The sequence below is a fragment of the Elephas maximus genome, chromosome 4 (assembly GCF_024166365.1).
Source record: "Elephas maximus indicus isolate mEleMax1 chromosome 4, mEleMax1 primary haplotype, whole genome shotgun sequence".
Lineage (NCBI taxonomy): Eukaryota > Metazoa > Chordata > Mammalia > Proboscidea > Elephantidae > Elephas > Elephas maximus.
The window spans coordinates 71,786,514-71,813,563 of record NC_064822.1 but is presented as its reverse complement, the minus strand read 5'-3'; the positions used below and the strand labels follow the sequence as shown (position 1 = coordinate 71,813,563).

The 27,050-nt window shown below is 43.8% G+C and overlaps 1 protein-coding gene across 1 annotated transcript; it reads right to left on the bottom strand.

The window, feature by feature from the left end:
• On the bottom strand, positions 1–21,883 carry EMP1 (epithelial membrane protein 1). The gene is made up of 5 exons (XM_049882523.1): positions 21,715–21,883; positions 4,804–4,922; positions 2,965–3,061; positions 2,712–2,852; positions 1–1,659 (listed from the first exon to the last, which is right to left on the bottom strand). The coding sequence occupies exons 2-5, from the start codon at positions 4,879–4,881 to the stop codon at positions 1,493–1,495; spliced, it is 483 nt and encodes a 160-aa protein (XP_049738480.1). The 5' UTR covers positions 4,882–4,922; positions 21,715–21,883; the 3' UTR covers positions 1–1,492.
• Between the last annotated feature and the right edge of the window lie 5,167 nt (positions 21,884–27,050).

The window sequence follows — 27,050 nt, the reverse complement described above, 5'->3', positions numbered from 1 at the left end:
AAAAAAAAAAAAAAAAAAAAAACCCGTTATGCAGAATCTGAGATGGCTTATAATAGCTGCTCCAGGGAAGAGCAATGCCTGCTTAACCAGGAATAACATACTACTTACTTATAAGTACTGTATAGAAATACTCCTGTGGCATCAGAGCAGCTCAGTTATCATCTGACTGTATGCCACAAGAGTTTTTGCTTTTTTTTTTTTTTTTAAGAAAATATCTGCCCGTCACCTACATTTGTATTTATCACATGGGAATTTTCTTATTTTCCTGGGAGTGCAGGCACTCTGTTCTTATCATGACTGAAATATAGTATGCTTAATACTTTACTATAGCACCTTCCACCCAAGAACCTGTTGTTTGCTTTTGGTTTGTATGTGTGTTTTAATCAGATTACAGAATTGCCATGCTTCTCCTGTGAAATGGGATAGGCAGGGACTCTGAGAGATGACCACTCTAGCCAGTGTCAAAGCTAGAGCTACCACTAAGCATAGGATCCCTGATCCCCAATATGGATAAGTATGCAGAACTTCCTTGAAAGGTATAATTTAGAGGGAGAGTAAAAGGATTATGTCGCCAGGAGCTATGGCCATCTCTCTCCAAGTATATATTTGAAAGAAATATTGACTGCATTGAGAGGAGATCCTAAAAACATGACCCTACTGTAGCCCTGTTGCAAGGCTGCCTCTTGATTCCGTGTTTTGTGTGGCGCTTCCACCACTGAATTGGTCGTTAATGGCTTTACAGAACTACAGAAGAGCTGCCTTAGCTTTAAGGGAGAGGCATAGGAAGGTCCATGGCAAGAGGCCTCCATGAGGGACAGCTGTGTGAGGTCTGGTCTGGGCTCTAGCCATCCCTCAGGCCTTCCATTATAAAAAGTTCTCTTTCTTGATTTAGTTAACCCTCCAACTTGGCCTGCTAGCACTATCTCACTTCTTCCCATTATGTCGCAAATGCCACTGAATTCCACAGAGCTAAATATCAGTTCTAAAGAGGAAAAATGACCCCATGGCCAAAGCCCTCTGTGGGTATTTCAGAAGGGGGGGATGGTTTAGCATATTCGGCACAAAAACAATGTCTACTCTTGCCGGAGCTTGTACCGCTATTTTAACTTGGTGCAGTAGGTCTGAGGACCTCAGTGCATGACCTAGAATTCACCTTCGGAGGTGAGGCCAGTGGTGTGGCAGCTGAGGGTGTCCTAGGCAGTGTGTGTTACTGAGAACTGCTGGAGGCCAAGTTTGGTAGCAAGAGAGAGGCTCTCTGGCCTTCATCAAGGGAGCATCAAAGTACTAGCCAACTACTTCCTCCAAAGGCAGGGTCTTGATAGTAGAGAATTTCCTCAGTAATAGCTTGGGTGTCGGTCTCTTCCTCTCTTACTCCCCCCTCCCCGCTCCCCACCCCTTTCTCGGTTTTTCCTGCACAGCAACTTCCACTTCCCTCCCGGATTTAACTGCTTCCACTTCCCCACCCCCCAGGTCCCCATACACTGGTTCAGCCTTATTTCTTTCTCAGGACCAGATAGAGAATGCCAATGATGAAGCTAAAACAGAAGCAGATCCAGGTCAAGATGAAGGAATAGCCGTGATGATAGGGCTCAAAACCGCTTCTGTTACTATTTGCATAGCGATGAGTGTAGATGGATGCCCCGATCAAAATGCACAGCCCTGCCATGAAAGAGAGAGAAAAGAAGTGTACATTAAAGTTGGCTATTGTTTTAAGGTACAAGGGAGAAGAAGTTCTTATCATTTTTGTAAGATCCTATTTCCCTTACTGGCAACGGGAAATGAAATCTGGCTGTTTGACCCTAAACAGTAGTTCTGTTGATTTGCCTGGGACCATGCTTGATCAGTTGTGTTGATAAATTAGCAGTGTTTAGGGCCTTGGCACCTGCATTGGTTTGTATGGCTGCAAGTGTGAAGTAAAACATGTGTCCACCGCCCAGCTTTCCCTCCTGGACTCCAGTGTGTCCAGGCAGGGCTACTCAGGAATGTGCAGCAAAAGAACATGGCCTTCTGCCAAACTGGATGTATTTGGGAAGAATGACAATAGAATGATCTTCGCAATATTCGCATCTATTGTGGCAGTGTTTTCATCTTTTGGAGGACTCCCACCTTCACACCTTCTTCAAGAGGTGCTCCTGAAGGGGTGTGCCCCGACCACTTGGTAGCCACCCAGGAGCACTACTTTTAAACAATGAAGCAGATAAAACCAAAACCAAACTCGTTGCCATCGAGTAGATTCGGACTCATAGCGACCCTAGAGGACAGAGTAGAACTGCCTCACAGGGTTTCCAAGGAGCGGCTGGTGGATTCAAACTGTCAATCTTTTGGTTAGCAGCTGAGCTCTTAACCACGGTGCCACCAGAGCTCCATGAACCAGATTAGGGATCTTAATTTGAGCTGCAATCAGAGGTTCTCTAAAAGAGAACAAATAGCCAGAGGAGAAAATTGTACAAGGTGGTTTCCCTGAGCTATGTGCTAATCAGCTCAAGTTGCCAGCAGTGTCCATTCCATGGCATGAACTACTTACAGTTTTTCTACCTAAATGAGGATTGCCTGGGTGGCACAAATAGTTAACTACTGGCCAAAAGGTTTGCAGTTTGAACCCACCCAGAGATGCCTCCGGAGACAGACCTGGTGAAGTGCTTCGGAAAGGTCGGTGAACTGGGTGGTAACTAACAACAACATATTTGGGAGTCTGCCCTTGGGATACTTACAGCACAGCAGCGTGACAGCCCCTGAGAGGAAGAATCGGTTTCCTTTCTCCATGGTGAAGAGCTGGAACACAAAGACCAGGAGGGCGATAACAGAGAAGATGATGGACAGGATCATGAAGGCCTGCACCGCCTTGAGGGCATCTGTGGCCAGAGGGTGAAGAAGCAAGGCATTAGACAAACCAGTGCCTGAGAGGCTGGATGTTTTCCTGACCCCACAAAATGTTAATATTGACTACAGTGTCTTTTTGTATACCTTCATCAGCATACGACAGGGCTTGATAGCAGTTGCCAGAGGTACAATTTTTCCAGAGACCTACTGATCTTATTCCATCATCTGAAACCACCCAGGCCTGAATCCAGAAGGAAACAAAGAGAAGTTATTTAAAAACTGACCCCTCTGCTTTAAAAAGAAATCAGCGAGTAGCAGCAAGACATCATATTTAGCCCTAGTCTTCTTCTAAGCAGCCAGCCTATCTCTTGGTGGAAATAAGGCCTGAAGAATGTGCAGCAGGAGAAAAATTACCTAACCTCTGGGTTCACATTCCTCATCACTTAAAAAAATTAAAAAATGGAAGGAATTTGATCATAGGAGTTTTAAATATTTAAGGTTCCAAGAAACAGAAACCCTGGATTAGGAAACTGGTTTTAAGGGTGCACAACTCATACACTATATAAAGATCGCTTCCCGTAAGGGCCTACATAAGGGGGAGAAAAAGGTGAGGGAAAATGTTCAACAGGAGACAAGTAAAGAACATGAGAAACACCAAAAAAATAGCAATGAGTCTGAGTGGTCAAAGTCTTTCTTTTAAAAAAAGAGAGGGCCAAACTCTGCAGGTCACAACACGCGGGAGGGGGGAGTAATTTCATATTTCTCGTGGGGACAGCAGCTAACAGTATAAGAGTAACCAAAGTGTATTGCCTCAGGCTCACCATGGTGCCAGCTTCCCTTCCTACCTGACCCAAGAAAAACAATTATTCTTCTGGAATGGAAAAGGAAGGCAGGGTTATTGTCTACACAAAAACTCAAACCCAAAGCCAAACCCATTGCCATCAAGCTGATTCCGACTCCTAGTGACCCTAGAGGACAGGGTAGAACTGCCTCTGCATGGGGCTTCCAAGGAGTAGCTGGTGGATTCAAGTTGCTGACCTTCTGGTTAGCTGCCAAGCTCTTAACCATTACACCACCAGGAATCCTTGTTGGATTTGCTTAAATTAGCCTTACTTACAATCACACTCACCAGTGTTTACTAAGCTCTCCTATCTGAACTTTAAATTTGATTTATCCTTTCATTGTAACAGGGATCTAAGCAGATTCTGGAGCCATAGTTTGCCTGCCTAGTGATTAGCAGCCTTGGTTTGTTTTTATGTCCAAGAAGCTGTCTTGTTTTTTCCTGAGAAAAGCACAGTGAAAGCAAATTGGATGCTTTAAACTACCACTAGAGGTCAGAGTAGCCCAAGGTTCTGAGAAAAATGAAGCTTGCTGCCTCCCTGTGTTATTTTTTTATGTTGTTTCCCATGAGTGGGTTAACTCGATGGAACTGGGTTAATCTTGCAAAATTCCACTTACAGATGCTACTCTCGGCTCAAAACTTGAATTCATCAGCCTGGCAATCAGATCTGTTCATCCACACACTCCAATCTATCCTTCTAATCACAGAAGGAAGGGAAGTTCTGTTCCAGTCACATGGCTGTCCTCACCATCCCCTGAGCAAAGCTTGTCCTTCTACGTCAGCACCTTTGCTATCACTCCTGCCTGGAATGCACCCCCATGCTTCTCCCACTGTCCTTCTTCACCCAGAGGAGCCCCACCCATCTACCAGGCCTCCAAGCTTCACCTCAAGTCCCACCTCCACCAAGAAGGCTCCATTAGAGAGAAGAAGCCTCATGTGTCCTCTATCCTCCGGATACCTACAGCCCTCAGGGGAAACTTGGTTTTCTCCTTGTTACTTAATTCTGTAGGCGTGAATGTGTACTGTATGTCTTCCCACACTGAGGAATAAATTCACAGAGGGCAATGACTAGGGCTTTATGTAAATCAATATTTAGATAAAAAATTGCTAAACAAATGAACCAACAAAAGAGCATTACTCACATTGCCAATGGTGGAAACAAATAGCATAACAACAGTGGCGATGTGGACCACAAAGATACCAGCCAGTAATACCAACATCTTGGCTTTTTGTTAACACGCAGCGGCAAGCAAAGAGAGTTCTGTAAAGGAAAGAGAAAAGGAAGAGAAAAGGTTATTATCAGATTCAATAATACAATTCAACCTTCCCGCAAGTGTGGGCTATCTGTAACAATCAGGAGGCACTGCAATGAAAACCATCACAATTTCATTATAAATTCCCGAAAACATCTTGTTAATCTAGTTTCCTAGCACCCAAATGCCTATTCATCTATTTATATTTACGTAAATGTAAACGTAACTCTGTTCCTTCTCAGATAGTTATATACACTCATTTCTCTCATATAGCCTATTTCAAATAATGAACATTTACGACAACTGTTAGTATTTTATTTTGTTTGTGTTTTTGAGGCCAGAAGTAGGACTTTGATTTTTCAAAGGCCTTCTTACAGCTCTGATTTCTAGGTCCCTGTGCAACAATGTCATATAAATTTCCAATTTCCGCTAGGGAAGTGCCCGCTTCTATCAAACTGCTCACCCAGCAATTTTAATAGATGCGAATGCCTTCCACAGAATAGCAGCTATTACTCAATGTCTGTATACTGAATAGGCTACTAATTTGATCCTGAGTGTGATACAAAATGTGAGAGCCACAACTTCTATTATTATAATACTGTTTGGTATTCAATAATTGTTGTTGTTGTTGTTAGGTGCCATTGAGTCAGTTCCGACTCATAGTGACCCTATGTACAACGGAAAGAGACACTACCTGGTCCTGTCCCATCCTCACAATTATTGCTATATTGGAGCCCACTGTTGCAGCCACTGTGTTAATCCATCTTGTTAAGGGTCTTTCTCTTTTTCACTGACCCTCTACTTTACCAAGCATGATGTCTGTCTTAGTCATCTAGTACTGCTATAACAGAAATACCACAAATGGATGGCTTTAACAGAGAGAAATTTATTCTCTCACAGCTTAGGAAGCTAGAAGTCAGAATTCAGGGTGCCAGCTCCAGGGAAAAGCTTTCTTTCTCTGTCAGCTCTGGGGGAAGGTCCTTGTCATCAATCTTCCCCTGGTCAAGGAGTTTTTCCATGTAGGAGCCTCCAGTCCAAAGGATGTGCTCTGCTCCCGACGCTGCATTCTTGGTGGGATGAGGCCCCCACTATCTCTCTGCTTGCTTCTCTCTTTTGTATCTCAAAAGAGATTGGCTTAAGGTGTAACTTAACCCCATCTCATTAACATCATAGAGATAAGATTTACAACACACAGGAAAATCACATCAGATGACAAAATGGTGGACAATCACATAATACTGGGAATCATGGCCTAGCCAAGTTGACCAATATTTTGGGGGGACACAATTTAGTCCATAACAATGTCCTTCTTCATGTACTGGTGGTCCCTCCTGATAACCTGTTTAAAGTACACGCGACAAAGTCTTGCCATCCTCATTTCTAAGGAGTATTCTGGCTGTACTTCTTTCAAGAGATTTATTCCTTCCTCTGGCAGTCCATGGTGTATTCAATATTCGTTGTCAACACCGTAATTGAAAGGCATCAATTTTTCTTCTGTCTTTTTTATTCATTGTCCAGCTTTCACATGCATATGAGGAGACTGAAAAATCATGGCTTGGGTCAGGTGCACCTTAATCCTCAAAGTAACATCTTTACTTTTTGACATTTTAAATAGGTCTTTTGCAGCAGATTTGCCCAATGCAATATACCGTGATTTCTTAACTGCTGCTTCGGTGGGCATTGATCATGGGTCCAAGTAAAAATGAAATCCTTGGCAACTACAGTATTTTTTTCTGTTTATCATGGTGTTGCTTATCTAGCCAGTTGTGAAGATTTTTGTTTTCTTTATGTTAAGGTGTAATCCATACTGAAGGCTATGGTCTTTGACCTTCATCAGTAAGTACTTCGAGTCCTCTTCACTTTCAGCAAGCAAGGTTGTATCATTGCGTGTCTCAGGTTATTACGAGTCTTCCTCTAATCCTGACACCGTGCTCTTCTCCACATTGTCCAGCCTCTCCGATTATTTGCCCAGCAAACAAATTGAATAAAGATGGTGAAAGGATATAACGCTGATGCACACCTTTCCTGATTTTAAGCCATGCAGTATCCCCTTCTTCTGTTCAAACAACTGCCTCTTGGTCTATACACAGTTTCTTCATGAGCACAATCAAGTGTTCTGGAATTCCTGTTCTTCGCAATGTTATCCATAATGTGTTATGATCCACACAGTCAAATGCCTTTACATAGTCAGTACAACACAGGTAAACATCCTTCTGGTATTCTCTGCTCTCAGCCAAGATCCATCTGACATCAGCAATGATATCCCTGGTTCGACGTCCTCTTCTAAATCTGACTTGATATTACAGCTTAATGATATGATCGCCTAATGACAGAATGTTTCAGACTTGGATTACTTTACCTGAGCCTTCAACATCGTATGTCTCACAGTAGGGACTCTACTGTGGGTCTGAGGCATAGTTTTGTATTTCCTATGGCTCAATATGACAATTCTAGGGGCTTTAGATACATGCAGCTTGAGATATCATTGCATGTGCCTTCTACCTGTGCATGACATTTACACAAATGCCACTCCTTCAGGACTCAATACAGAAGACAGGCAAATGCATAAATCACCAGGCAGGGGATTGGGAACTAACAGATTAAGAATATGAATTGATGAACAAAAGCACCCAGCCATAATCCCAGCAGAGTAGGGAGCCCATTAATCATAAAACTTGGCAATAAGGAAGACTAGTACCAGCTACTGTTGAGTCAATTGTGACTCATGGTGACCCCATATGTTGCAAAATAGAACTGTACTTCATAAAATTTTCAATGCTGTGAACTTTCAGAAGCAGATTGCCAGACCTTCCTTCCAAGACACCTCTAGGTGGGTTTGAACCACCAACCTTTAGGCTAGTAGTCAAGCGCTTCACCATTTCACCACACAGGGACTCAAAAGGAAGTGAGAAGCATGCACACTTGGGGAGTCTGCTCTGATTTATGGCCGTTGCAGGAGGAGTACTTTGTCATGCCTACAACACTTAGGATGCAGTGCTGGCTCAAAGGAAGGGGTTTTGAGGTTATTCACACCCTGCGCAGGGTGCGTGTGCAGATGGCCCCACCTAGGGAGGAGATGGCTGTGCGTGTCTTACAGTTGCCCCATTTCCCTCTCTCGCTCCACCTAATTTAATTGAAGCTTTTTTTTGGCGGTGGGGGGGGGTATGCTGAGCCACTTTCATGCTATACCAAGCGTTTATTGGAGAGCACTGATACTATCATTCCAACACTTCAGGTGTCCTTTATCTCCTCTACTTTCCTCATCAGGCACTCAAAATCTAGAATGATCTAATGTACACTAGGGTGCCTAGCTTTACAGCGAGCGAGTGAAAGGCAGAGACTGGCTTCCACTGTCCGCTCTGACCTGCTTCAACAATCCCTGCCCTCCTTCCCAAGCTAGGCACTTCCCTCCCACCTAGGCAAATTTTTAGCAGTAGGACCAATTTCCGTGTGAATAACAAAAGTGATGAAGTTTATCCTGCTCCCTCAGGGGAGAGCTTGGAGCTCTCACGCCTGCTATTAATAATCTCCCCCACACGCATAAATTTGGTTTTGCTTTCCTCAGATTCTTGCACAATTTTCTGCTTGACGTTAATACATGAGGAAAGAGGTCTTTGAATCAGACAGTGGCTGAGTTAGAATTAGTTTTAAAATATTTGGCCCCTTGGTCTCAGTTTCCTTGCATATAAAGAGAGAATTGCCATGCCAACTGTACAGGGGTGTGTGAGGGTTAAACTGGATCCCATGTGGAGAACACTAAGCCCAGTGTCTGCACGTGGCAGGGACTAATAGTGGGGTTGCTTTGGTTGTGGTTGTTATTATTACTAAAAGAAGCTGAGTAGCTGTTACTAACCCAACCCCAGGCTGCCCCATGTTCATCACCAAGCTGCCCCATGTTAAGTGCAAGTTGTAAGATATTTGCTATCTAATTCACCAGACAGTGCACATAAAACCATTTTGGTCCTCTTAGAAATTGTCATTATGCCTAATCCTTGCCCTTTGTGTCAGGAGACCACTAAGAGCACATCCTCATGAATGGCCAAGAGGAAGCTCACTTTTCTCAGCCCTCTCCTGGCCATCCCCCTTCCCCCAGACATCCCCAGGATTCACACCATCTCCTCCGAAAGGACTAGGTTGATTGCAGAGAGATTGCGAATATTATATAATCAGTTCTTTTCTTTAATTCTCCTTGGGCTCTTTAAATGTCTTTTTTATTCCTTTTGCTTCTAATTTACAAACATCCTCCTCCTAATATTGGGAAGTGGTTGAGGGGCCAAGAATGGTATATAATACACAAGTGAGGCCTCTTAAATGAGGTCATGGAAAACATTCTGCATTTCTTCTCGTACAGGCTGTTAGGAACTGGGCAGCATTTTCTGTTTCCTTGGTTGCTATGTAATCCTCTAAGGTCAAGTCTGAGTTCCTTTTGCCCCTGCTCACGCTCTCAATTTCGATGAATTGAACATTGTTAGGAGTTGTAGTGTGTCCCTCCAAAATATGTGTTGTAAATCCTAACCTGTATGTCTGAGGTTATAATCCCATTTGGGAATGTGTTCCTTTTGTCATGTTAATGAGGCAGGATTAGTATAGTTAGGTTTTGAATCAATTGCTTACAAAATATGAAAAGAGCAGTTCAGATTAGGACAAGCTAGCATGCAAAGATGAGGGTGGAGAGATGCCAAGCCACATGAAGACAGCCCAGGAACAGAAGCTCAAAGAGACAAGGACCTTCCTCCAGAGTTGCCAGAGAGATAAAGCCTTCCCCTAGAGCCAGCACCCTGGGTTCGAACTTCCAGCCTCCTAAGCTGTGAGCAAATAAACTTCTGTTTGCACCCACTTGTGGTATTTCTGTTACAGCAGCACTAGATGCTAGGATTGACATGATTGCGTTCCAAATCTCCTCCTCCCACTGCACCTCCATCTTGGCTCACCCACTACATCTGCATGGCAGGCGAGTTCCTGGCCACTGGATCTCACTGTTGATCTAAACCACAGTCCCACCTGACCACCAGTCCCCTGCGCATCGCCGGCTAGAGGAGTAGGTGGAGGAATCATGCCAAGAAGTGACTCTCTTTCATCTTTGATTTCTGTGATCATGCTATGTCTTTTCACAAAAGGAGCAAAATGTCTTGGCTTAGCAAGTGTTCTTAGCGTACAGATGTATAGATGCCCAGAATACGCAATTTCTTTCTGCTTTTGGCTGCTGTATCCATTCAGAGGTAGGGGCTGCTTGGCTGGGGCTATAGCATAATGCATATAATTGACCATCTTTTCACTGCCCCAAATTTATCGGATTTTATTAGTATCATTCATTGTCAGCTTAGAAGGGCTTCCATTATTTTCAGTGGTCTTCCCCAAGGCATTCCAAAACCAAATGAACTATCTTTTCAAATTTCTGGGCTGGTTTATCCTACTTGTCCGCTCTGCATACTAGAGACTCTTCAGCAGAGAAATCTGTAGGCTGGAGGGAGGCAATCCTTGAGGACTTTATGGACAACCATTAATGGTACCTAATGGATGAATATTTGGGGGATCAATCAGAACCGCAGAGTAGAATGGGTATAGATAACAGGAGATCCCATGCTCTTGAGACTTCCTCCCACCCATTATTTTCAGTGCAGTTTGTGGGGAGGCTCATCCTTCACGCTAGCTGGTCTTGCTTCATCCAAAGGCACTGAAAAGAGACCTTCCTGGGCATCTCATATCTTTGGAACTATTGACTGTTGTAACTTTCTTTCCTTGAAGTATGTTTCAGTAGAACAATAATTGATTTCTCCCTCACACCTCTCTAAAGCTCTGTGCACGGTACTCCCCAGCGGAAAGCATATCCCTAGTCCCAGGTGGGCAGCTCAAATCAGGAAGTAGGGAATAACAACATTGCAATCCTGAATACTTGGGTGCAATGCCTGCTTCTCAAAGACTGCTTAGGTGTACTGCACAGTCCAAGAGTTTGTCATTTGGTTGCTGGGAATTCCTATAACAACGATGTCATTTGTGGTGCTCAGACTCACCAACCCAGGCCACCAGAGCTAGTCAAAACATAGTGTTCTTAAAGGTAGGGCAACCACTGACTGTTCTATGGGAGATGCCAGGAACATATTTCCCCACCCACCACTACAACTGGATCAAGGTCTTCCCTTTAGCCTGAGCTCTCCAACATGCTTGGCACAGGCGCGGTGGTCAGGGCTCCATGGGGCTGGGTGGAAATGGAGAAAGTATTGGAGGCATGAATGTTGACTCTAGAGAGAAGTGATTGTTAAGAGAAATGGGGATTGGGAGACTTGGAACCACATGCTGGTTTTCTGTTATTTCTTTTCTGTTCTTTTTTCTGCCGTAAGGGATGGACTGTCATTTTCCTTCCCACTACCTTCATCTTTTGTTTCTGACCACAATTTCTCCTTTTCTTCCAGTATCAGCATCGCCCAGACCACATTAAAACTCATGCTTCACAACCACTGATCATTCTAGATTTGAATTAACTTCTTTGCTAGTAGAAAATTTATTAGTGTAAGTGCAAATGACCCGAGGATTACAACTGCTGGTGATTGTAGCTATAAATGACTGCTAATTGGAGGAAAAGAAGTAGAAAGGGGCAACCACTCTCTCTAGTTGTCTATAGCCACTTAAATCTTTATAGGTTTGTTGTCTCTGTCTTATGCTCCCTACCCCCCAAAATGAGAGAATCAAAGAAACTATAGCCCTGAGATGCTGGTTTGCATCACCTATTTGCCTTGGTTCAGGTAGCCTAACACTTTTAGGGTACTCTGTCCAGTGAGAAAATAATCAGGCCCCGGTGGGAGTCTTTCCTTTTCTGATAGCTGATTCTGCAGAGACTTGGAGAATAATTGAGATTTTGAGAGGAATTTAGATGTGGGTAGTTTGACTCTGTTGTTGCTAAATTAGGGGTGGGACAACCTCTTCCTGTTGTGAAATCTTTGTGTGTTTATTGAACCACCACAGGGGGTCTAGGGAAAATCTGTTCTTTAAGGGTGGTCTAAGGCACAGTAATTGAAAGCAATACAATAGACTGGAGTAACCAAAAACCCACTTCTTCAGCAGAGGAAGTGGTGGAAGTCCTGGGACTTGAGTCATTGAAGAACTAGTCTGAGCCTAGAGGTACAAGATAATCAGAAACCAGTGGGTGGGACTGTGTGAACACTGGGGAATCCCTCCCTGTAGAGCTCTGATTTCCGTGATTCATTTGAGAGTGGGTGAGAATCTCCCAAATGAAAGGCAAAGATGGTGCAAGAGGGCCTCGGAGACTGGCTAGTCCTAGAGGCATGTGGATCTGGCTAACCCGAAGGCAGTTTAGTCATTTTTCCCTGGTAGCCTCAGATAGCCCAGGCTTTTTTGGAAAGAAGAGAGTGATAATGGCCAGATGCCAGATTTTCCATCTCTTCTTCCTCACCCTGGTTATATTACCCAAAACATCGTGGTCATGTCATGAGTTCTACCTCCATAATTTGTCTTTCATCCATTCTTTACTTACCACTCCCATCATCACTGTCCAATTCAGGTACTAGACTGGACCATAGCATCAGCCTTTCCCATATTCCTCTCTCTAAATCCCCCCCGCCCTTAATATACCCTCCATACTGCCATCGGGTTATCTGACCATGTCACTCCCCTACTGAAAACCTCCAAGCACCCCCTAGTCTCCAGGAAAGAGAGTCCAAATGCCTCATGCTGGCCCTTCAAATCCTAGGAATCTGGTTTTCTTTGATATTTTCAGACTTCCTTTCCCTCTCTGGACACATCACATCACCTTAACACTATTTACACCTTTCTGTTTGTGGTTGGACTACACATCAGTTGTCAACACTATTTAATCCCCTCTGTTCCTGACCTGTTCTACTTTCTTGCAACCAGCTTTTGTTGAACATATTGCCCCTGCTTTCATGTACTTCCCCTGGTAACTACCTCTCGAAGTCTTTTCCATCAAACTCAACTCTTACCTCCTCTAAGAAGCCTTCCCAGATACACCTCTCTGTTAGGCTATAACCCTTGCATAGCCCTTTATTAACCCACTAATGGCAACCTTTCCGGTAACAGTTGTTTATGGATGTTTTTGGCTCCCTTACGCCTAAGATTCCGAGTTCCTGAAGGGAGAGTCTTGTATATAACAGGCACTAGGTAAATATCTATTCAACAAATAAGTAAATGAATTAAGGAAGGCAATATTTTTTTTCTCCACAGAAAAGAAAATCAATGTCAAAGTGACAGAAGCCTTCATAGTAAACAGAATTCTAGAAGAAAAATATTTTCCTCTTTTTACATTTATAATCTTTAATCTTTTATTATCAAAAATAATTTATATGTTAATATAACTGTATTGAGCATCTTATTATATGCAAACACCGTGTTATGTATATCCATATAAATGCCAATAAAATGTGAATATTTCCTTAGTACCTTTAGCATTTGAAGACAGAAGAGTATATATGCATGTCTTGCCTTTTGTTCAAACAGAAATAAGTGAATGCAAAGAAAATGTGTTTCTAAACAGTAATTTGTCTACAGATTTAACTTTTCTATCTATCTCTTTCACTGTCTATTTCTGGACTGAAAGAGGGCTTTAAAATTCCAACCCAATACACACTTATCTACAATTCTGCATCAAGAAACTATCTAAATATACTTAAATGCCTCCAGTCATGGGAGCTAGCTATATAACAAGACCCCCCATCAGAAATGTCCTTCTGACAGTGAATCAGAGTCTGCTCCTAGCAACAACTACCCCTGAGCTAAGTTCTGCCAGTGAGGCCAGCCCAACTCATCAAATGTTTCCTCTTCAACCCTTTTCTACTATGGTTACCATTGCAGCAGGACTACCAGGTAATCAGAGAATTATCCAGAGAACATCACTTTAGGTCCAAAATTGCAATCAAGTCATAAAACAGTTCTGAGATTACTCCATCACTAGACATTGCTCTTTCTTTTCACTGATTGATGTTTTCCCAGCAGTGAAATTCCCATCTCCTTCGCGGATGACAGCAAACTTTGAAAAAAGCTTTCTCACACCATCTGACCAAAGACATGTTGCTTCCTCCAAGGCATAAGAAGAGATTAAAGGCAACACGCTCCTGGTCATATGACATTGAGTCAGCCCCATGTCTCCATGCCATCTTCCGCAGAATGACACTCTGCAGCTGGCTCTTCTTCCTAAGGAGACCATGTAGGTTTTCTAGCATAAAAACTTTCTATCCTTGACCAGTTGGGTTCACTTTGTTTTTGATGTGTTTGTTTCCCACTGAAGATGATTTTAGTTGGCATAATGGATGTCCATTTAACACAAAAGCAGAAAAGGAAATATTCCCTTTTGGAAGCAAACATAGAGGATGTATCTGGAGGAGGAAAAGGTTGAGATTAAAGGCAAGCTGAGTGGATAAGACCTTGGATGAGGTTTTCTGGTCATTGTTGTTTTACGTCAAGTGTACTTTTCCATTCTAAATATTGTTTTTACATAGAGGTGGGAGAGGGGAACATTAATTGTCCGTGGGAAACATGTGGAGAGAAAGGATCCTAAAGAAATATTTCCTCCTGCGTCTGGATATCTGATGTTTGGTGTAGAAGGGTTGAACCTCAGGTTGTACCTCACTGTGTACATATCACACTAGGCCTGATGTTTTTAAGTGCAGGGCAGTTTTTCTAACCAGGAAAAACATCAACATTCAAGCAGCAAAAGTTTACAAGAATCTACATGCTCCAAGAGAAACAACTTTTTTTTCATGGTCCTGTGGGAAAAAGGGAATTACATCTCCCAAATGTGGGCTATCATCACTGAGGACTGTTACAGAAAGAGTAGTGTTTATCCAGCACTAGTATAGACTCTCACATAGACAGGGTTGAAGGAGGGCAGAGGAGGGGCAAGCATGTTATTTTAAAAAGAAGAAAAAGGAGAAGGGCATTTGTTGGAGAACGGGGTTCTTGTCAAAGCTCTGCCTCTACCAACTGCTGACTTTGGAAAAAGCACTTAATCTCTCTGGTCATTGGCTTCTATAGAGGCAGAAATGTGTAATGGTTAAGAGCATGGGTTCTTGGTTCCAAATCCTGACCTGTAGTCCTCATACGATTAATGTGAGGATCAAAGGGCCCAGGCCTGACCCAGAGCAAGGGCTATATGATTGTTTCTTGTTATTTTTATTCCTTTATGCAAAACGGAAATCCTGGTGGCATAGTGGTTAAGTGCTATGGCTGCTAACCAAAATGTCAGCAGTTCAAATCCACCAGGCACTCCTTGGAAACTCTATGGAGCAGTTCCACTTTATCCTATAGGGTCGCTATGAGTCAGAATCAACTCGACAGCAAAGGGTTTGGGTTTTGGGTTTTGGTTTTACATAAAATGAGAGGCTTCGGCCAGCAAAATGGGCTTTAAGCTTTGCTGCCATAATCTGAGGGTCAACAACTACGCTAAAGGCAAACAAGTAGCATGAATATTGTTTTTGCAAATGTTCCCAAGGAGGATAATCTATTTCTCTTATTTCTTCTTCTCCTCTTCTGTGGCCAGGGGAGGATAGTGAGTCGGAGCAGCATCTGCGAAGGCTGAGAGACTTGGACTGGGAAGCCTGAGCTGGACCCATGCCCCCAGACCACAGCTGGTCAAGCAATTTCCCCTGGGCGAGGAGAGAAGCTTCAGCTGCATTCTGCTTCTGACAAAAGAGGAGGGTTCTGGCAACCACAAGGTCTTCAAAGGACAGTTGCCAGGATAATAATTAGGGTTTGAGAAGAAAATCAAGGTGTGGCCCAGCCCTGGAGGCTCTTGGGGCGGGTCTGACAGTAGATGGCAGCAACATGCTTCAACCATCGAAACTCAGCTTTGTGTAAGGTGCTCGCTGGGAGGGGCTGTCGCTGCCTGGGCCAGAGGCACCCCGAGTGTGTTGGCTGGGTTGGGGGCTCTGTTTCTGTTTATCAGGGGAAATTGATTATGTAAAGATTTAGAGCAAGAAGAGGCTTTGAGCTCATTTGGTCCAACCTCTTGACAAAGAAGGGAATGCGTGTCTGGGAGATAAAAAAAAAAAAAAAAAAATTTTTATTTTTTTTGCAGGTGAAAAACTGAAGCCCCTCATCTTCCAGGCCTGGACTCTTTCTAGGCCAGCACAATGTCCTCTCTCCTATCCTCTGAAGTTTTGTCTTAGGGTCGGCAAAAGTTCTAGATTCCTAGAATGACTCTCCACTCTATTCCTCCCATCAGCTCCTAGATAATCAGAGAGTCAGCACAGCCCTGCAAAACAGCGTCATGGGCAAAACCAAAGGGTCTTTCTGAAAACACTACTTCTTTCTGTCATTTCTAAGAAGGTCCACCCTGCTTGTCCAGCCCTTCCTGGCCAACAATGGCTCAAACCAGACCTCCGCCCTGCAAACCCTGAGCCATGCTGGAGCATCACTTCCAACATTCAGTCCTGACCCCTGCCCACAGCACAGGAGTCCCCGCCCCACTGAAGCACAGATGGCAAAGGATAGCTCCGGGTCTCAGCTGTAGAACTCTTTCTCCAAGATCAGCATGGGCACACTGGTTGACCCAGAACTCATTATCTTAGGAGAGTGAGTTAGAAAAAGTTAGAAATGACTCCCTTTGGAGTTGCTGGAACCTGCCAAGATGCTGAACCCTCTCTCCAATTCTACTTCTCCAGGCCTCTGGGGAGGGGTCTTTGATTATATGAAACAAGAGGTCCAAGTACCAAGGACATCGTTTTGCTCTCAGCTCTGGTCTGACGTTTCTGAAAAGAGGAGAAATGTTGGGGAGGCCACGCCTTGTTGCCACAAACATTCAGCGGAAACCTGAATGATACCAAGGATATATTGACCATATAGAAAAATAAGATGTGGCGAGAGCAGCAAGAGATTCTTCACAGGGGACTAGAACAAAATATTTGACCTAAGGGCTGTCCTGAAGCATTGAGAGTCTGTGATCCCCAAGCAAGGGGGAAGGAGTTAAGAGGAAGCATCCCCACTGCTTCTCCCTTGCTGTCTTGCCTTTTCCCTTTCTCTTTCCACTTAGCTGTCTCCCTCTAAGACTTTCACTCTGCCTCCTCTCCTTGACAAATAGTCATGGTTACTCTCCTTCCCTTCCCCTCCTCTCCTCGTTGCACCTTCCCTTTCCTCCTCCCTACCTCTTCGCTCTCATCCACACCTTCACGATCTCACCCCCATGCTGCAGGGTCTCCCTCCTTGAGTATAGGGTGAAGTTTCTTTCCCAGGACCAGCTTGGTCTGTCCCTGGGCCCAGCCGGGTTCCTGGTGAATTTCTTGCTGTTATCAGTGTCTTGACAGGCTTGGGTGGTCAGCCCCTGTACTGGCACCTTTTATGTTTAATTAATCAAGCTTTTTCCTTTTCTTCTAAGATGTGGGGTGAGTGCTCATTGCTATCTGGTAATAAATTCCACGAACACCATGCCTAAGGAATCTTTGAGCAGAAGGGGCAAAGGAGCTGCCTGGGTCCTGAAGGCCCCTAGGAGCCAAGAATCCTCTGTGAAATGCCTGTTCCAGTGCAACGTGTTGCCCCATTTCACTTTTCTACGAATTCTTGTAAACTAGCTATTATAGTGAGCCCAAGGGATTTCCCAAAATAAAAATGGCGGGATCTTAGAACAATAGAATTACAGAGCCACAAGGGGCTCAATGAGAAGACAACATAAATGACTTGCTCATGATCACACGGCAGAGTCAGGACAAGACCACAGCCCGTCTGTCTTCCTGCCCATCCATCTTTCATCTATCCCAGGATTCTTGCTGCCAGTTTCAATCTGTGCCAGAAAGGTTCTCTATTGGCGGTAGAATTCATGAAATAGACCCAGAAAGTACAAAGACAGCCACAACCACATAAAGGCATCAGCACCAACAGTAAAAGAAACAGTAAAGGAGTCCATTTTACTTCCAGAGAAATGTCACCTCCACAACAAGGAAGAAAATGTTGACCCAAATATTATGTTATAAAGGAAGAGAGAGAAATAGCTATCTCCACATGTGTTTATGTTTTTATCTTCATGCTTCAGTATCAGTGGATCTTCCAGTTAAATTGAGGGAAATGGTTTTTACCCAGTCAGGGCACCAAGGACTGAAGGATTACAAAGAGTGGTCTTGGGATGTCTGTGTGTTGAGAAGGGGGTTGGTGTTAGGAATTCAAATAAGCCTCTAATTTGAACCATATCTGCGCTCTCTTGCTCGTTGAATAGCAGGTATAGCCCAGAAACCTGGGGTCATCTGGGCAGAACTAGAAAGGATGTTAGAAAGGGAAGCTGATAGAGAATTCCAGCTCTATACCGGTTAAGGATCGTGAGTTCTTCCCAAGGAATTGATCTCTAGATTGCCAGCCAGCCACGTAGACCCTGTTGCATTTGCTTGGCAGTCTGCTCTGCAGTTACCATGACAAGTGCTAGCAGTATATAGGTGTGGGCTATGTGAACTATGGGCCAAGGTGTGGGACAGCCCACAAGGCCAAGTTAGAAGGTTGTGTTTCTGATATTGGATTGCTTTAACCATGACTTCTGGGGTAGCATATACTGGGTGTGTCCCCATGTGTCTCTGAGTATGTACATCTGACAGTCCCAAGTGACTCTGAGTTTTTGTGTTGGGGCAGCTATGGATATACATGTGGTAAGTTCAAGAAGGAACCATATTCATCTGATTATAAAATGAAATACCTCAGAATCAAATCACGTGAATATGGCTGACTATGTGCATAGTTACTACGCTTCTAAAATGCTCCCTGCTCTTTCTGAACCTGGACCTTGGGCAAAAAAATTTTTTAAAGGAAGGTTAAGAAGAAGGGAGAGAGAGAGAGAAAAGGAAAGAAAGAGATAATACAGATTCACAAAGTTTTACTCATCAAATATTAAGTAAGAGTTAAGATTTTAGAGGATAAGGAGCACTGGATGGAGAGACAACAACAAAATTAGGATAGTTTCTGGGTTGCTTCGGACCTCAGAACCAGGAACAAGGTATGGAAGTTACAGGGAAGCTGATTTTGCTCCATTCAACACACTCTAAAAATCAGAAAAACTCATTGCCTTCCAGTCAATTCCAACTCATGGCCACCTGATGTGTGTCAGAGTAGAACTGTGCTCCATAAGGTTTTAAAGATTGTGACCTTTCAAAATCAGATCTCCATGCCTTTCTTCCGAGGCACCCAGAGGTGAGTTCAAACCTCCAGCCTTTTGGTTAGCAGCCCAGTGCTTGACTGTTGGCTACACCCAGGGACTCCTCTAATAACCAGAGCTGTCCAGCAAAGGGGGATGAACGTGGGATGCACTCTGACTTACTGAGTTTCCCCTCTCTAGAAATTTTAAAGAGAAGTAACATGGTCATCTATCTGAGGTGGGGCACACAAATGATTTCTGCTTACAGCAGAAGATCAAATAAGTTGGTCTTCAAGACTCCTCCCAAATTTAGACTCCTATGAACTAAATGAGGGATGGAATGAATCTAATTTGCTTTGTGCCCTTGCTTGTGGCCCCTTTCCAGATATATTACTCTTCGGGCTCCAAGGTGTCTACAGAAGAGCAGTTTTGTCATCTATAAGCCTTCCTAAATCTCCAAGTGGACCCTCTCTCCTCTGATCCCAGTGAGTCTGACATTAACTGGCACCCCCAGAGCCACCTAAGCCAAGCCAACAGGGTCTGCATCTCCAGGACGATCTCTGTGGAGCCCATTCAGGAGGCCCCTAGAATCTTGGCTGGGCCTAATCTGGTCTCCAGAGGAAAGCAGGAAGGGTTGAGGAAGCCACAGTGAGTCCTTCCAGTGGTCTGTGAAAGGGATGTCTTTCCTTTCTTCAGAGGTCTGCCCGGTCCTCCTGGGAGGTAGCCAGGGTCTGTTCTCAGGATGTGAGCTGCTCTGGGTTGGTCCTCAATGGCCTTTTGCCAACTCTTGGAACAGTTTAGTATCCCCAAACAATCTGAATTCTGGGGGGTCCTCTGGCCGGGAGGCCAGACCGGATGTCCTGTGGTCCTCCAGACAGCACTCCACCCCCGCGCCATTCTTCGGAGTCTGAGGTGGAACTGGATCCACCTCTGAGGGTGGGAGGCAGCAGGGAAAAATAAAAACCCTCACATTTCGGGATTGTCAGCAGCTGAAATCCAGAAAAGACTCTCACAGCCAAGAGACTCTCCCACTACTTCTTGGAGGGAGGGCAGAAGGCAGGAGTCAGAATACCATTTTTTTTTAAATTGTCCCCAAACTCCAGGAAACAACCCGCGGCATATTTTCTCATTTAAAAAGCTACAGTGTGATGTTAAACACTCCACAAATACTGCAACTCATGATGGCAAGTTTATAGGCCAGAATTGTCAATGTTTCCTATTTGCTTACTGGTGAGAAATTGTGTATTAGTTTAACATGCATAGAACTAAAAGATTTGTGTGATATTCACAAGATGCCATTACTAACAACTTAATAATGGCTCCATGATCCACGTCCATGTAATTTAAATAATAAACATTTAAAGCAAATGGAGACATTCCCTACATCTGGAAAAGTTACCCTTGCACTTACATAATCATTCACCCTCACCCCAGGGCAGTTTTACTTGACCACAGGAGCACACAGGCTGATTACATTTAAATCTTCTCTTCCAACATCCTGCATTTCTGGAGGAAAAGCCCAGCTTCATCAGACAAGCTGAATCCTGTCATTCTCCTTGTCTTGTTTGTGTGGGGGCAAAATCCACCAGTATATGTGTTGAAGTGGACCACACCTCGGCAGACACACACAAACAAAATGCTTAACCTAAGAAAACCAAAGCAGATAGGAAGCACCCCTTTTCATTTCTCCAGGTCCGTTTCATGATTAGAAATCGTGTTTGAGTTTGTACAACCACGTTTTGAAAGGCGTGGGAAGATACATGATGCAAAATAACCACGGCCTTCCGTGCAGAAAAATTCTGTATTCACCTAAAGAAATTCTTCTCTCATTTCTGGTATACCATCTTTTCACTCAGCACTGAAATGCAGCTATTTCTTGGGTGGGCACACAAAGCCATTCCACAGTTCTACACGAACAGATGCTGCCCCACCCTCTCCTCCAAGCCCTGGTGCCCTCTTGCCTCCCCCCAACCTCCACAGCTGGCCAAGGAGAGAAGGATCTCTGGAACCCACATCAGACTCCCAGTTCTACCAACTGAACCCCTCCTGCCGTTTATATGAAACACCAGTTGCCTCTCTCTCACTTTTTTTTTTTTTTTCTTTCTTTAATGGTTATCTTTAAACAAACCAATCCCCCTCCTCCCTTCCTGGGGAGAAAAGCACTTAAATTTAAGCAGAACTGAAGGCACAAGCTAAAGGGCAGTAAAACCAACAGAAAAAAAATACACTGAAAACCAAATATCCAGCCACCATCACCCCAAAAAGACCAGCAGACAACCAAGGAAGAGAGAAACAATTCGAAACCCAAGGCCATTTGAATCAAAACGGAGGAGGTGCAAACAACCTCTGACAAGTTCAATATGTCATTTTGAAGGTATATAGGGTTTCCTCCATAGAGAATATCCTATCCCAGTTTATTCCAAAGTCCTTTCTCCTTTCTCATCTTCCCAGCAAGGACCCAGTCACTATAACACACAATTACAGCCCAGGCTGGCCGAGTTTCCCCTGGTCCCTCCTCAAAATGGATTTCTCTGTGAAAAAAGTTGTCTCAGTATCCTCTTTTAGCCAAAGGTTTCAAGGACTTGATTCTTGCAGAATCATAGAAAAACAGTGAAGAGGAAAAAGAAAAAGCAAAGCTTAGCTGAGGTCAAAAGCATGAGAACAGTGGAAAGGAAAAACAAAGTCATGTTTGCCACGCTGCTCCACAGGGTACAGGGCTGTCCTACCTGAGGGTCTGAACGCCTGAGTGGCAGGAGCTGGCGGCTGCCTGGTCCGCTCTTCTGGAGGTAAGTGACCACAGTGCGGGGAGGGACCTGCCTCCTGGGGTTATAAGTTTCCTCTGCTGGTGTGTTGGGATGTGCGATGGGTGTTTCTTTTCACTGTGTTTTTAAAGGAGTTTCTATGAATCAGTCTGGCTTTGAAAAAAAAAAAAGATTTGTTGGTGAACTACGCCCTGCTAAGTTGGCAGTCAGTCAAGAATGACTGGGAGTGAGCCATCAATTCAAAGAGCCCTGTTGTAGGCCCTCTCTGACTCAGACACACACCACAGTGGAAAAAGGAGTGACACTGCTTCAAGTGAGTAATAGGAGTCACACAAATAGATTTGTTTACCAAAGCCTATTCCTCCTCACCAAAGGCTGGGTTACCATGGGCATAAGACAAAACACAAGGTATCTGTCCAAACTTCCAGCTGGGCAGTGGGAGGGAAAGCTACAGTGTTCTGCTAATTGAAAAAAAAAAAAAACCCCTGTTGCCGTAGTCCAGTCAATTTCGACTCATAGCAACCCTATAGGGCAGGGTCCAAAACCAAAACCAAACCCACTGCCGACAAGTCGATTCGGACTCATAGCAACCCTATAGGACAGAGTAGAACTGCCTGATAGAGTTTCCAGGGAGCGCCTGACAGATTCAGACTGCCGACCTCTTGGTTAGCAGCCGTAGCGCTTAAAACCAGTATGCAACCAGGGTTTCCTAGGACACGGTAGAGCTGCCATATATGGTTTCCAAGGGGTGGCTGGTGGATTTGAACTGCTGACCTTTGTGTTTGCAGCTGTAGCACTTAACCACTGTGATCATCACATGAGATTCACATTCTTCTTCCCCCCAAAGTATTCAGCTACTGCTCACTACCAGGAATTATCAAATTTATTTCTTATTTACTTCCCTGCCTGACTCTCGTGTACTGTCCTGTGGGTGGCTGTAAAGCCCTGGAAGCAGAAGGGAACACACCAAGAGCCCTTGTAACCCTGCCTCTGAATGATGGGGCACTGACTGAATGGCAGACTATCCCTGGTCTTTAATTATGCTGGGTTAATGTCATGTGGACTCTGTACAAGATGGGAGGAAGTCCTCCAGTTAAGAACTTTGCTCTCTGATCTGCAGATAATAATCATCTGAACCTTGCTCCACAATAAAGTTTCTTGTAGTAGGGCCAGTAGCGTAATCACTACAACCATGTCCTTACACCACTCCTTTCTCTTTCAAAACTAGAGCTGGGAGGTGTCTAACCATCTAATCCCACAGCCCAGGCATTCCACTGGATAGGTTAAGAGCCCCAGTTCTGAGGCCACCTTAGTTCAAGCCCTGCTGTCCACTTATTAGCTGTGTGACTTTGGGCAAATCGCTTACCCTCTCTATGCCTCAGTTTTCTCATGTATAAAATGGGGTAGGAAGTACCTATCTCATAGGGTTGTGGTGAGAAATACACTTAAAGAGCTGATAACAATGCTTGGCACGTAATAAACACTCAATAAATGTCAGCTATAATGAGCATAAAGGTCCCTGGGTGGCACAAATGGTTTGCTCTCGACTACTGTCCTGAAGGTTGGAGTTTGAACCCATCCAGGGGCACCATGGAAAAAAATCTTTGTGTATCTACTTCCGTAAGATTACAGCCAAGAAAATACACAAGGGCAGTTCTACTCAGTAACACATGGAGTCACCATGAGTCGGAATCAACTTGACGGCAACAAGTTTGGTTTTTTGGTATATAATGAGTATTTTACAGAAGAAACTCAGCTTTGTAGAAGTGGAGTGACTTAACCAAGGAGACACAGTAAATTGGTGGTAGCAGCTTAGGCAAGTTTGCAAAATTCAAGCCCGGTTCTATCTCCCTTATCCTCTACCGCATCCAGCTAACTAGTTACCGTCAAGTCCATTCTGACTCATGGCGAACTCATGTGGGTCAGAGTAGGCCTGTGCTCCACAGGCTTTTCAGTGGCTGATTTTTCGGAAACAGGTTGCCAATCCTTTCTTCCTAGAGGCCTCTGGATGGACTCAACCTGCCAACCTTTCAGTTAGCAGCCGAGCACGTTAACCTTTTGCACCTTCACGACAACCTAATTCAATTCAAATTATGCACACATAGCTATTATTCGTTCAGCCAACGAATACCTCCTGCACATCTACTGTGCAAAGCATTAGCCAAGACGTGAACAAGGTCCCTGTCCTCTTGGAATTTACATTCCGTAAAGGAATACAGAACGGACTGGCAGCTATTCTCCACCAAATTAATGGCATGATCTCTCGGTGGTAAGATAATTGGTGAGTTTTAGTTTCTTCTGGGTGCATTCCTATGTTTTCTAAATCTTCCACAATGAACCTACATTACTTTTGTTTTTAGGACTAAATATTTTTAAATGGAAGGGAGAGAATATTTTCTGAAGCGAACGATGAGGAAAACACAGACACGCACAGTGATTGGATGCTGCAACTTCACAAGTCTCTGAAAACTGGATTCCGCCCCTGTAAGGATAAGAACGTCTAGTTTTTTTCATTAAAAACTGATGATGTGACAAAAGACTGCATTGGTTTCTCATATCTTTCCTCGCACACACTCCCCACTCCCCCTCCCCTCCATTCACTCATTTGATAATGAAAATGCCTGTTTGAGAGGAGCCACTCCCAGCAGTGGGGTTACTCTGATCTCACAGCAGCCTAGCCCTCAGGCAGGGAGGATGGCTGATGGTGGGGCCCAGGGATCTCTCAGGCAGCCAGCAAGGGTGGCATGGCCAGCCCATTCTCTGCTCTGGAATCTGCCACTCTCCCTGGCTTCTCCACTCGTGGGTTTGCCTTTCACCTCCAAGGCCTTCTGCCAGTTTTAAACTCTCCCTTCCCTGTAGCACGTAAAGGAGAAGAGGGCCTTCCAGCAGTAGAATCCCAGGATGCTGAGGAGAATGTGGTCTGGACGCACTTTTTTTAAAGAAACATCTAGAGCCAGGAATCTTGGAGGGGAGATGCTGTCCCTCTCACCCCTCTCTCTGTGTTAACGAAGGAAAATGCCAAAGCTTGTCTTAAAGGACTTACGTAAAGGAGTCACTAGGCCCTCCTGGACTTCCAAGCTGAACCTGAAGGAGAGAGACAATAGATTGAGAAAACAACTCTGAAAACGGGATCCAGAAAACAGGAGTCCGGTCTCTCCTCCTTTTACTGCCTGGAAGTAGTGACAAGCAAGGGATCAGCCGGCTCTGTGTTTCAGCCTCAAAGTGGGTAGAAGTCTTGCCTGCCAAATGGGCCTAGTAAACCTCAGCCCCACCCTCCTACGTCCTTTCAGAGATGCTTTGGGTTTAGAGAGAGAAATTTAAATGCTTCGAGCTTTTAAAACACACACACATATTCACGCACTCAGTGGTGCAGTATAAAGCTGAGTTGTGTAAATATTTTTAAAAGATAAATGCCAGCCCAGGATTTCTAAAGGCTCGTAATTAACCCTTGAAATGTCCCTGGGCTCATTTTAGAAAACAAAGTTATCAGGTCTGGGAAAGAAATTGGATCTGGTCTGGCTGGACTTCCTGCTCACTGTGCCTCTGGATGTAATTAAAATGTTAAGGCCAATTCTTTCCGTGGCAATGAGTAGTATAATTTTAAGACTGTGGACAGGAAAGGGTTCAGGGTTCTAAAACCACATAGGGTTGTGGAATGCGGCTCTCTCTGGCGTCTATACAGTCTTTCCAAACAATTTGGAGCAATTTGCCTTTCTGCTCTATGCTTCCATTTCCCCCATTTGGAAGGTAGTTTAAACACATTTGTCTTCCACACAGGCAAAGTGTCATTTGACCTCCGTGAAGCCATTTTTCTTGGGAAGGAATGTTCCTTCTTGCCCAGTGCCCCAGTGTTATACTCTCAGGCAGAGGAATGCTTCCCCCTCCTTCTGAAGCAACGAGAATCAACTTCTGGCACGATACCATTTGGTACAGATTTTCAAGTTAGAACCAGCAAAGACACTTTTAATGAAGGTATGAATCGAGGGCTTTTAATGACTGACAGATACAAACAGAAGTCTCCTAAGGTAGATCTGGCCCCCTAAGACCCATGGAAAAGAACTGTCATAATAGCTCGAGCTTGTTTTTGTTCAAAAAAAAAAAAAAAAAGAATCCCAAACTATGCAACATGTTCCTCAAAGCTATTTTATGCTCAGGAAATTTCAGTGTTAATATTAGCAAACACTCCTTGAAAGGTAAACAGGTTGAAAATAAAAAAATTACAGAGCATCTTCCAAAGTCAAATGAATACTTTTCCCTTGCCACGCCTCTTTGAAATGTGAGAATTTACCAGAGATTTCATATTTCTCCTTCTTTCCTTCCTTTTGTTTCCATCATTTCTTCCTTTCATTATTGCTTTTTTTCTATTATTTCTTTATTTGTTCCTCAGGCTTTTTTCTCCCTGAATTTATTGTTTACTTTCTTAAATTTCTCTCAATTAAATGTAATTTATACAGTTTTATGAAATGACAAGTCTCTAAATTCTCCTTTCCAGTGCCATCAAGACAATTCTGACTCATGGCAAACCCATGTGTTTCAGAGTAGAAATGCACTCCATAAGGTTTTCGATGGCTGAGTTTTTCAGAAGTAAATCATCAGACCTTTCTTCCAAGGTGTCTCTGAGCGGATTCAAACACCCTTCCTTTCAGTTAGTAGCCAAGCACTTAACCATTTGTGCCAACCAGAGACTCCTTGGTTTCCCCCATTCTTGCCTCCTAACCAGCGAGTCCTGAAACTGCTTTGAAAGATAAAACTGATGAACCTTCAAGAGTGTTCCAAGAATATGGGCATTGCCCTGACACTTGTAGCGGAACTGAGAAAAAAATCTCAGTAAGGGTGTGAAGTAGTTATAGAAGAGATATAACAGTGTTGGCAATGATATCTAAACTCAGCAAGGGAAATAAGCCAACCACTTTACCTTACACAGTTACCAGATTGATACTAATTGCTGTAATCAATTTCATCAGAATGAAATGGATAGTCAAAATGGCAGAAAGAATAGATATTTTGAGCCATGTCGACCCTGGATACAACTTCAAAGCCAGAGAAGAATAACAAGCAAAGAAATAGGAAGCAGTTGTGGTCAAAAAAAAAAAAACTGAAAAGATCCTGTCTTTCTCCAACTTATGTGAACTGTAACCTAGAAGGTAGATATTAAAGTTATATTGAATCAGTGGCTTTTTCACTTTGCTTCTCTTGTTACTGAGCACATTATTCTCACTGCTTAATGGATCATTTCAGGTGAAGAACTGAATATACATAAGTAATTAAATGAGTAAGTAAATATTCTCTCCCTTTGCAAA